Source organism: Echinops telfairi, unplaced genomic scaffold, assembly GCF_000313985.2.
Source record: "Echinops telfairi isolate 266 unplaced genomic scaffold, ASM31398v2 ScPeMD7_57;HRSCAF=196, whole genome shotgun sequence".
Classification (NCBI taxonomy): Eukaryota; Metazoa; Chordata; class Mammalia; order Afrosoricida; family Tenrecidae; genus Echinops; species Echinops telfairi.
The window spans coordinates 3,114,567-3,126,730 of record NW_022103955.1 but is presented as its reverse complement, the minus strand read 5'-3'; the positions used below and the strand labels follow the sequence as shown (position 1 = coordinate 3,126,730).

General features: G+C 39.7%; 1 protein-coding gene across 1 annotated transcript in view; it reads right to left on the bottom strand.

Annotated features, from left to right (window-relative positions):
* The window catches only part of LAMA1 (laminin subunit alpha 1), a 267,694-nt gene that overhangs the window by 42,199 nt on the left and 213,331 nt on the right, over positions 1–12,164 (bottom strand). Inside the window, exons 40-45 of the mRNA XM_013004706.2 lie at positions 9,892–10,102; positions 9,601–9,717; positions 8,190–8,353; positions 6,449–6,584; positions 5,858–5,951; positions 4,109–4,225 (exon numbers count right to left, since the gene is read on the bottom strand). Of these exons, the coding sequence (XP_012860160.1) occupies positions 4,109–4,225; positions 5,858–5,951; positions 6,449–6,584; positions 8,190–8,353; positions 9,601–9,717; positions 9,892–10,102 (839 nt within the window). The remainder of the gene's footprint in view (positions 1–4,108; positions 4,226–5,857; positions 5,952–6,448; positions 6,585–8,189; positions 8,354–9,600; positions 9,718–9,891; positions 10,103–12,164) is intronic.

The following is a 12,164-nucleotide window of genomic DNA, read 5'->3' as shown; positions in this document are numbered from 1 at the left end:
CAAAAACATTAAATAGAAAAAAAAGATAGTCTCTTCAACGAATGGTGCTGGAAAAATTGGATTTCCATCTGCAGAAGAATGAAACTGGACTCCACCTCATCCCATGTACAAAAAAGAACTCAAGATGGGTCAAAGGCTTAAACATAAGTCTGAGGGGGATAAAGATCATCAATGAGAAAATAAGGACAAGCACAAGGAACCTATTATTGGGCATAGACATACTCCCAAACATAGTGACCAAAGCATACATAGAAGCCAAAATAGACTAATGGGTAGACTAAAGTAAGATACCTATATACATCAAAAGATCATGAAAAGAGCTGAAAGAGAACCTGAACACTGGGAAAAAGTCATCAAGAATGATGCACTGGAAAAAGGAGTAATCTCTCAAATCTACAAAAAACTGCAAGACCTCGATGAGAAAAGAACAAAGAACCCAATTAAAAATTGGGCAAGGGACATGTGGTAGTTTCATAATGTGGTGTCAACATGAGACTATTAAGAGTGAAAGGGTGGAGGTTAGCCTGTCAATCAGGTCACAGCTTGATTGCCTTATTTAGAGGTGCTAAGGAGATAAATAGCTCACTGGAGGCCAGGCATACTCTCTCTGTGAGACTTTCCATCAGATGTAGATACACTGATGCAGTCAGAGCCTTAGAGCTGTTGGAACCTATGCACTGAGGTGCTTCCACCACCACTGGATCCACAAGACTTTCCACCCATTGGCCTGTGATCTTCCTGCATTCGGGGCCATTGCTTGTGTTGTGTGAGTCTAAAGAGGAATTTATAGACTGGTGTGGGCCATATGGGCTAATATAGGACGTATGGACTTGATCTGGACTGGGCTTAGATGTTTTCTTAATGTACAATTGCTCTTTGATATAAAATTCTCTCTTATACACAGTACCTCTGGATTTATTACTTTAGTCAACCCAGACTAACACAGGACATAAACAGACAATACACCAAAAATGACATTCAAATTGCTAACAAACTCATGAAAAAATGCTCATGATCATAGCCATCTCAAAGACATCACTAAAAAATATTGACAATGACTATCCAATTAAAACAAACAAACAAACAGAAAAACAAATTCTGGAGAGAGTGCAGAGAGACTCAAATGCTCATCTATTGTTAGTGGGTCTATAAATATGTCCAACCACATGGCTCTTCCTCATACAATTGGGAAAATAAATTCCATATGATCAAGAAATACTTCTGAGTATATACTCTAAAGCATTGAGAAATATCACGAACAGATACATTCACTTCTATGTTTATATAAGAACACCTCTCACAATGCCAAGAAGTTGGAAAAGTCTAAAAGCCCATCGGTATGGTGCCTGGCTATCAAAAGATAAGCATCTGGAGTCTTAAAGGCTTGAAAATAAACAAGTGGCCATCTAACTGAGAAGCAACAAAGTCCACATGGAAGAAGCACACCAGCCTGTGTGATCACAAGGTGTTGATGAGATCAGGCATCAGGCATCAAAGAACAAAAATCATATCATTGTGAATGAAGGGGAGTGCTGAGTGCTGTAGACAATTGGATATCCCTTTATAGAAAGGTCACAAGGAAGAGATGAGCCAGTCAGGGTGCAGTATAGCCCCATTGAAACTTACAACTTTCCTCCAGTTCTTTAATGCTTCCTCCCCACCCCACCCCCAATAATCATGATCCCAATTCTACCTTACAAATCTAGCTAGATCAAAGCACATACATGGTTACAGATAAGAGCTGGAAAACAGGGAATACAGGACAGATAAATCCCTCAGGACCCATATTAAGAGTGGTGATACAAGGAGGGTAAGAGGAAGGTGGGGAGAGAAAGGGGGAACCAATCACAATGATCTACAGATAACCCCCTCCCAGGGGAACAGACAGCAGAAAAGTGGGTGAAGGGAGACATTAGTCAGTGTAAGGCATGAAAACATAATAATAATTTATAAATTATCAAGGGTTCATAAGGGAAGGTGGGTTAGGGAGGGAGGGGAAAAATGAGGAGCTGATACCAAGGGCTTAAGTGGAAAGAAAATGTTTTGAGAATGATGATGGCAGCAAATGTACAAATGTGCTTGACACAATGGATGGAGATATAGATTGTGATAAGAGTTGTATGAGCCCTCAATAAAATGATAAAAAAAAACATCAGTAGAAGAATGGATAAAGAAACTCTAGAAACAATGAAATATGCATCACTAAGTAATTAAATAAAACCATGAAGCACCTCACAACAACGCTGGACCCAGAAAATATTATGCTGAGTGAAGTTATTCAACCACATTGTTGAGTAGCCACATTATTACACACATTGTATGAGATCAGCACCATAAGAGTGAAAACCAAAACAAGGACTTGCATACCGAAGGGAACAGACTTTGGGCTTCCCAAAGCTGTTGGCCGAGTGTGCACTGAAAGTACCAGGGACCGCCGACGAACAACTAGAGCTGTCTTGGACGAAGTACAGCCAGAATGCTTCTTAGAGCAAGATTGTCAAGACTTCGTCTCCGATACTTTGTACATGCTCCCAGCAGAGAGCAATCCCGGCATAAGGACATCATGGTTTGTAAAGAAGAGGGATATGACAAAAGAGGAAGTCTTCCGACAAGATGGATTGACACAGTGGCTGCAACAAATGTGCTCAAACACAAGATCAGTTGTGAGGATGGCTGTACATAGGGTCACTATGCGTTGCAACCGATTTGAGAGCATCTAATAATGATCACCACAAGGGGGTGGGGGTGGGGTGTCACCCCCGTAAAGGTGGGAAGATGAACTGATAGACCTGAAGTTGACTGGTATAGACTTGGGTGTAAAGGCACATGGAGGTCCATAAAAGGTGGAGGAGAAATCAGTGGGTAAGGGATTGGAGGTTGATGCGTGATTTGAATTGTTAAATGCAGAATTGTTAGTCTAAACTGTAAACTCCCCACTTAATTCACACAAAAATTCATTAAAAATATTAATTGATTTTAGAGACATGTTATTTAAACATGTACGTGTGTTATTTAAACATGTGTGCATGCGTGAACTGAAACTGTAGTCACATTTTTTAACCTTTTATTGTTCTGGTAGTTGTTCCTTCTTGCAACTATCTGCAAGTCTGAAATTATTTCTGAATAAAACATTAGTGTGTAATTTGATCAACATGTACCGTATTGTCTTTAAATACACGCACACAACCGTATTGGAGCAGATAAGAAAATGCTCCACCGATTGAAAGTTAAGGATAGTGTGTAATTTGATCAACATGTACCATATTGTCTTTAAATACACGCACACAACCGTTTTGGAGCAGATAAGAAAATGCTCCACGGATTGAAAGGTAAGGATAGTGTGTAATTTGATCAACATGTACCATATTGTCTTTAAATACACGCACACAACCGTATTGGAGCAGATAAGAAAATGCTCCACCGATTGAAAGGTAAGGAGCAAACCCAGAGCCCAGCTCCTCACGGCTATTACCAGGCTTACAATGGAACTGGAGATGAAGAGTCTTTGGAGATGAATTTAAGACTTTAAAAAGAAAAGAAAGAGAAGTTTGAGGGAGTGTAAATAATGCATCAGAGCGCAAGTCATTTGTATCTCAATTTTTAAAAAGTCACCTTATTTAAGATTTTAATTGATACTGCATTTAAAACCATCAACATGAAAGTGATCCAAGAGCCTATTACAGAATGCTTTTACTTCTGCATGGCTACTAAGCAGGAGTCCTTTCAGTTCCCATGTTAACAGTAAATTCCAGCTTCTTGTACGTGTTGACCTTTTTGATTTGCTCTTCTTTTGTCTATGTGGCCTGGGTTAAGCCCATTTTCAAAGTAAGCAATTAAGGCGGCAGTATAAACACTTTGGCTTTAAAAATTTTAATTCTAGCATCTCAATGTAAATGTGCTGAAATTAATTCTTAAATTGCCATCTCAACTTCCAATCAGACATATTTGGGAAAAACAACAACAATAACAACAACAAAACCACCCAAAAACTGTGTTGGTGCCATTTAGAGCTTGAGCTCTTAATCTTGAAGCAAGAGTTTCCCTCGCTCCTGTGTAATGACTTTGCAATGAGAAGATGTTAATTAACGAGAAATTTCCTGTCACTTACCATCCGGAATTGCTCTCAGCATCAAAAGTGATTTATTGATCTGCCTGGTAATTTGATCAGCATTCCCTTGAAATCTGCTTACTGTTCTTTTCAATCCCCTCAGTTCCAGTGCAGTACCTAGTTGAGTGAGGGAGGGAAGCGAAAGCGTCCTTTCAGGTTGGCTACTACATAGTGGCTGGTAATTGCTTGCTTTATCGCTACGGATCCCACCTCCAGAATGGACAGATTTTCCGAGACCACCATGGTATAAAGTTTTGCCAGCAGACAATGGTATGGAAATTAAGACGGAGTTTTAGCTTGTCAGGTTACTTTCTACTTTGATGGTTGTCCTCACTAATATTTCTTCTTAAAGCTTATGTGCTATTTCATTAGCGCTCAAGGTCGAATTACTGTGTTCAAATCACTCAACATTAATCAGACTATTCATACCAAATTCTGCCTACTTCTCTAGGTTACAAAGCTCTGAATGTGGGGTTCTGCCTCAAAATCTCCCACCTAGTTTCCTGCCTGTCTGCTCCTTTTGATCTTATCTGTTACTATTTCAATGGTTGTTCATAATCATATTTAGATTCTGAAGACATGGCTTAATTTTATTTTATTTTATTTTTTTATTTTTTTTAATCAATTTATTGGGGCTCATACAATTCGTCACAATACATAGATCAATTGTGTAAAGCACATCTATACATTTGTTGCCCTCATCATTCCCAAAATTTTCTTGCCTCTTGGGTTCCCGGAATGCGCTCATTTTCCTTTTTTTTTTAATTTTCCCCCCCTCCCCTTCCCTTTCCTTACATTTAAATATGGTGAACATCACAGTTTGACCTAGATTTTTAAATGCTAGAAATGGCATGACTGTACGGTCAATCAACATCTTTGAGTACCATGTAAATTGAAACCAGAGCTCATCGATATTGATGTTTGAGTTTGTTTCATGACTTTTGATTAGTACTGTGCACTTTAGATGCTATGATAAGATGATATTATTTTTAAATAGTGTTAGTAATGGAGAAACAAAAACGTGATGGAGCCTAGCCTTTGCTGCAGATAGCTGTAGGATCCACTAGCAGACATAGAAGTAGTCTGCTGGGGACTGGAGCCTGACCAATGGCCCACTAGTTCTTCCTATGGGGAAAGCACTGACATTTGTGATACTTTAGAAAAATAATATACCCACAGTTTCTTTGATAGGATTCTTGTAAGCAGTCTCCTGTTTCCATGCTGTGTTATGTTTATTAGATAACTAACATAGACCAAATAATTTTTAATTTAAATTCATAGGAAGAACTAAATGCAATCAATTTAAAATTTAATTAACCAATCATGATTTATCTTAATAATTACCTCAGGCAAACCTGACACGAGTCTAACATTATATTAACCTGAGAAAAAAGGTAAAGGAAATATATTATATATCTTCAAGGAACTGTGAAACAATGAGAGATAAATAGAAGACCACATTTAATCAAGGGAAACCTACCCAACACTGAAGAACAATGGGAGCTCACAAGCTAAAGTAATGCATGTAAAGTTTAATCATGAGGAAATTTTAAAGTGCCAGTGGGAACTAGAGGTTGATTAAAATTTTAAAAATATATAAACTTGAGCACAATTTAGGATTGTTTGGTATTTAAATGCTAAGCTCGGGATATTAATGTGCCAATAGATCGGTGCAAAGGAAAGGAGAACACTTTTACAGGCTGCTCATCTTCACTTTGCTTATTCCTCCCATCCATTCCAGAAACTGACCTTCATGCGTCCTACTTAGGCCACTGCTTTCTCTGAAAATCTTGAAACTTCGATGGTGAGCTGTTTTCCCATTGGAAGCAAGGTCTCCTGAGAACTGAAACACAGAACAAGGTGAGCATAGTTTCTGGAGGGAAGGTGGAATCCTGTTGGATACTCAGAATAGCCTCCAGTCAAGTCCTAACAAGAAAGAAAATTGGACATCTGGTAAGGACAATTAAAATGGCTGATCGGAAAGCACATACAGTTGTTAAGTGGATGAAGAAGGAAACTAGATATCAAACAAAGATTTTACCACAAGTTAAGATAGACATTTCAAGGAGATATCAAAGAGCATTATCATTCATTATTTTTATAAGAAATTGTCCAATTTTCCTTATCACCACATCACTAGCTGCTAGTCTTTTTAAAAAGGAATATCCTCTTAAGAAATTAAAATTTATATGTGATGATAGAAACTATAAACAGATTCTACTTGAAAAAGAATGCCCAGAAGATTGGCGTCCTTGCCCCAGTACTCTCTGGGGAAAAAGCGTCTCTGGAGATTGCCTCGAGAAGTCACCCCCACATTGTACCCCACAACACGTTTCTTACCAGGTTTGCCTCCGTCACGGTTCTGAGAGCCTGGTCTGCCAGTCTCTCTGATTCTTCCAGCAGGTGCTGAATGTTGGAGTGGACGTGGACTGCGCTGGTAGCATTCAAAGACACATGTCTGACATTTTCAAGGCCACTATCAAATCAGCATAATTAGAGATGTTATGATAAACTAAATCAAGCCTCCAGGTTCACTCATCACTAAAATTATAAGACCTTCCTATTCCTCAAAGCCTCCCACTTTTCCCTTTAAAAAGGATCAACAAAGACAACACTACACGGCTTCCTCAATAACTCCTCGAGTAATTTTTTGAGAAAGTGTAGCCACATTGTTATCATAACAACTCACAATTGCCACTTAATTAATACTGAAAGAAGAGATCATTGCTGTCTCCTTTCTTTTAGTTCCCTCATCAATTTCCATCAGTCCCCCACCCCCCAAACCAATCCGGTTCAAACCCCACCCTGCATATGTCGGTGGAGTTGCTGCAAGTCTGTATTGATTATACCCTCCTCTGCAAAGCACTTGTTAATTTTCAACCACTTTCCTAACATAAAAGGATGCCAAGACTTATCATTCTAATGGTTACACCAATTTCATGAAATTCACTAGAGACTTTTGAGGATAAGATAATATTTCAATCAGATGAACTTCATTCTTACAAGTGGCCAAATCACTTAAGAACTTGCCAACTTGAAATGGTGTCATTTCATCCCAGCTGTATCTTGAAAGGGAAATCTGACAATTGACACATCTGTGCCTGAGTAACTCACTTCTTTTTTCCCCCAAGATTATTGAGTTGAGAGATTCCTAAATTTTTCAAGAAGTATGCATTTTAAATAGATTGAAGACATAGAAAATATTCAAACTATAAGCTCACATACAGCCTGTGTGCAGTTCAATGACAGATGCCATGGAGGAGGATTGCCAGGCTTCTCTTCTGAGGCACCTCTGAGGAGATTGTCATTTCCAGCTGTTCAGTTAGCAGCTGAGCATGTTGACCATTCGAGCACCCTAATATGTGCTCCATGTCTCAAACATGTTATATCTTTGACTCTCTGGGGAATATGTTAGCTTATACTCTGCATTGTAATGGTAGGCCTTCAGGCAGCATAAGATGGGTGGGGGCTGGGTCTTCCAGGGGCTAGGAAAGAGACCCTCAGTGCAAAGACTGCACATCCACCATCCAGGCATATTGCTGGAGTTAGGCGCTATCGAGTTGTATCCAAATGATAGCAAGCCCATAGGACAGAGTAGAATGGCCACATTTGTTTTCCTGGGCTGCCATATTTATAGAAGCATATCATCAACTTGCTCACCAGCAGGAGGGGGAGGGGGAGGGGGGTTGAAAATGCCAACCGTTCAGTCAGCCGCTGACAGCTTAACTGTGTGGCCCCTCGAAGCACCTTCCACCCACATACAAAACCACCTAATGACAAGCTCCATAACAAGAAAGTCTGCAAACAGGGAAATCCCCAGAGGTTACACAATCAGAATCATTTGAATTTCTTTCTATTGAAGTTTGCACTTTTTTAAAAAAAAATCACGTATGTGGTTACTGATGTTGTTTATTAAATTGTGTCATCAGGCATGGCAAGAACCCACTTGACACGCATGTCAAATGTGATGGGAGTCCTCATGCTTATGCAACGGAAGAAGAATGAGTCAACATTGTTGAAGTAGCAGTTCTTATTCTCTTTGATCTCACCCTCCCAACTTCCTCTAAATGAGTGGCCTTACCTGTCAAGAATGTTCGAGAGTCTTCTGAGCTCAGCAGCATGATCCTCTGCTCTGTAAACGAGGGCACGTGCTCTCCTTCGGGACATCTGCATGACCAAATCATCTACATGGCCCCGGAGTTTAGCATTCCATCGGAGTAGCTCATCCCGGTGATACTCGAGCTGCTACAAAAAGAAATTACTATTTTAAATCTATGTCAATTCAGACTCATGGGAACCCCACGTGTACAGAGGAAAGCTATGCACATTGGGCTTTCAAGGACTGTGTCATGGGAGGAGACTGACAGGCTTTTCTTCCGAGCTACCTCTGGGCAGACTTTAATCACCAACTTTTCATTAGCAGCTAAGCATGTTGACTATTTGCACCACCCAGTGTCTTCTAATAATGTACATGTGTGCAGGTACATGAGTGTATGTAGATTCTTTAGGTACAGCATTAAAACCATGCCCAGTGTACTATTAAACTGGCACTCCATGATGCTCACCTTTCTGACACGATCGCTGAAGACAAATGGGTGCATAAGCAATGTAGTTAAGAGAGCTCATGGTGCCTGGATATCAAAAGATATAGCATCTGGGGTCTTAAAGGCTTGAAGGTAAACAAGTGGCCATCTAGCTCAGAAGCAATAAAGGCCACATGGAAGAAGCACACAAGCCTGTGTGATCACGAGGTGTCGATGGGATCTGGTATCAGCCATCAAATAACAAAAGATTATATCACTGTAAATGAGGGGGAGTGTGGAATGGGGACTCAAAGTCCATCTGTAGGCAACTGTACATCCCCTTACAGAAGGGTTGTGGGGAGGAGACGGTCCAGTCAGGGTGCAGTGTAGCAATGATGAAACATACAACTTTCCTCTAGTTATTAAATGCTTCTTCCCCCCAACTATCATGATCCCAATTCTACCATACAAATCTGGCTAGACCAGAGCATGTACACTGGTACAGATAGGAACTGGAAACACAGGGAATCCAGGACAGATGACTCCTACCGGAGCAGTGGTGAGAGTGGCTATACCAGGAGGGTGGAGGGAAGGTGGGATAGAAAGGGGGGAACCGAATACAAGGATCTACATATAACCCCCTCCCTGGGGGATGGACAACAGAAAAGTGGGTGAAGGGACATTTTGGATAGTGTAAGACATGACCAAATAATAATTTATAAGTTATCAAGGGTTCATGAGGGAGGGGGGCCGGGGAGGAAGGGGAAAAAATGAGGAGCTGATACCAGGGGCTCAAGTAGAAAGCAAATGTTTTGAGAATGATGATGGAAATAAATGTACAAATGTACTTGACACAATGGATGTATGTATGGATTGTGAAAAGAGTTGTATGAGTCTCCAATAAAATGATTTAAAAAAAAACAAAAGAAAAAGGAAAAAAATAAAACCATACTCAGCACGCTAACTTACATCTAGAGCATTTCGGGCAGCATTTGCCTGGGTGGCGGCAGCATCTATCAATCCTGTTCCTCTGGCAATTAGCTCTGAAGTCAGGTTTTCTTCTTCTTGCACATGCAGCTTTTTACCCTGCCGCAAAAAGAACCTCTTAAGGATGCTTCAAGAGAAGCAAGTCAGATTCCTAGAACTGGTGAAGTGAATACTCAGAGGCTCACTTTTGAAGGCCCTGATGACGGTAGAATCTACGTGGGGGTATGTGATCACCAGCTCTCATGAAGGAGGCCAGCGTGCCTTACAACTCACCGCAAACTCCCTCAAGTTGGCACTGATAAGGCGGAGCAGGCGGCCGCTTTCCTGGGTCTTTGTATCTGCTTCATGCACCAGGTCTTCTGCCACCTGCAGGTCACCGTTGTATTTTGAAAGGAGGCTGCTGGCACTTTCTTTTAATACCTTCAGCTCTTCTTGTGGCTTCTGGTAATTCTTCCGAATTTGTGATAGTAAATCTTCAGCAGCTCTGATAGACATACATGGCTCAAATAGTAAGTAAGTGGGCAATAAAGTTCAGATCTCTGGAGTGGCATATATGGAATATTTATATATTCATCACTTCTTAGAGTCATAAGTAATAAACTATAACCTCTCAAAAACAGTTGTGCCAAAAAAAACCACAGTTGTGCCACGACACTCCCAGGTAAGCCGATTTACACTTGAGTTTTAACAAACTGTCTCCATACACAAGCTTTTTAGCCCATTTTAGTAACAGAATTAAAAGAAGTCTTCTCAGTGACCCCCGATTCAGAAAATTGGAACTACAATCTATTTGAATGGTGGGAACTGCAATCTTCCATTATAATGGGGTAAAAATTGAAAGAAAGCTATTCAATGATTTGCCAAGAATTTTCCAATACATTTACAGGATATAAAAGTCTTTCTGCAGCTAGATAAGAAATAAATTTTGTAAAACCAGTCAAATTGCCAGATGGATACAACTTGTGCATTGGTAAATGCAAACTTTACCAATCAAAAGATATTTTTTTCTTTTTCTTTATATATATACTATAAATTTATTTATTTAAATCCATTTTTAATATTCATAGTTACACAAAAAACACATTTCCACCCTACAAATCTTTGCAGTGGTTAAATATATCCCAATAACTCTCTGCTTCAAGCCATTGGGAGAATTGCAAACGCTTTGTGGAAAATGCCTTGTAAACACACACATTGCTCACAGATCACAGGTCACAACAGAGAGCGCTTTTCAATAATGTATGGTCTAACAAACTTAAAACAATGTCAGGAGTTATTTGATCTTTTTGGTAATTTTTTATATTAATAATGATATTATATTTTGACATAGTTAATAAGGACAAAGTAAGCATGTGGTAAATATACAAGTAGATCCCATATACTTGTCTACTGGTGAATTTATCATTCTTTGGAATTTGAAAAATTCCTTAAACGAATTTCAAGGAGCAAGAGCAAACATGAAAAAGAGGGAAAAGGTAGGCGGACCCACAGTGTTGTACTGGCGTAAGGCTAGACCGATGGAATCACATTGAAAGGCCAGAATTTAATCCATACATCTGTGGTCAATTTTCTTTTTCTTTCTTTCTTTTTTTTTACATTCCCCATTCAATTGGGGAAATAATAGTCTTTTCAACAAATAGGGATGGGGAAATGGATTTCTGCATTTTTTTGCTGACCAAATCTTGCTCAACAATAAAAAATTAATTCAAAATGTGTCAATGACCTAAATATAAGAGCTAAGATCACATGATTCTTAGAAGAAAATATAGGGGTGAAGCTTCCGGACTTGATTTTTGATCCTGGATTCCCAGACGTGACACCCAAAGCACGCCAACAAAAGAAAATAATCATAGAAAGGTTAGATTTCACAAAAACGATACACTTTTGTGCAACAAAATACCTCAATAAAGAAATAAAGACACGACCTACAGAATGGAAGAAAATATTTGAGAACCATAGTATTTATGATGAGTTTGACATTCAAAATACATTAAGAATCTCCATAGATCAAACTGCGCCGATCTGACCCCACCACACTGAGGCAAAACACTAAGGGTGTGCAACAGAACAGCAAGGGGAACAGAGCAAGGAAGTCCCCAGGAAATACCAAAAATGGGCTTTGGGGTCAGAATGTGGCACCCCATCAGACTAGACTGGAAAACACTCCTCAAGACCAACAAGCAGTCCTTGAACTAACTACAAGCTTTTGTTGTTGTTTCTTTGTCATTGACTTTTTGCTGTTGTTTTGTTGCTTTGTTTTGCTCTGTCTTGTTTTTGTGCATGTTATTATCTCCGCAGGTCTGTCTAAATAAAATAGACTGGATGAACAATCTGGAGGAGAAAACAACAGGACTGACGGTTCTGGGGGTACATGGGAGAGGGGGAGGTGTGGGGATAGGAAGTGGTGTTAACAAACCCAGGGACAAGGGAACAACAAGTGATCCAAATTGGTAGTGAGGGTGTAGGAAGCCTGGTAGGGCATGATCAAGGGTAATGTAACTGAGAGGAATTACTGAAACCCAAATGAAGGCTGAGCATGATAGTGG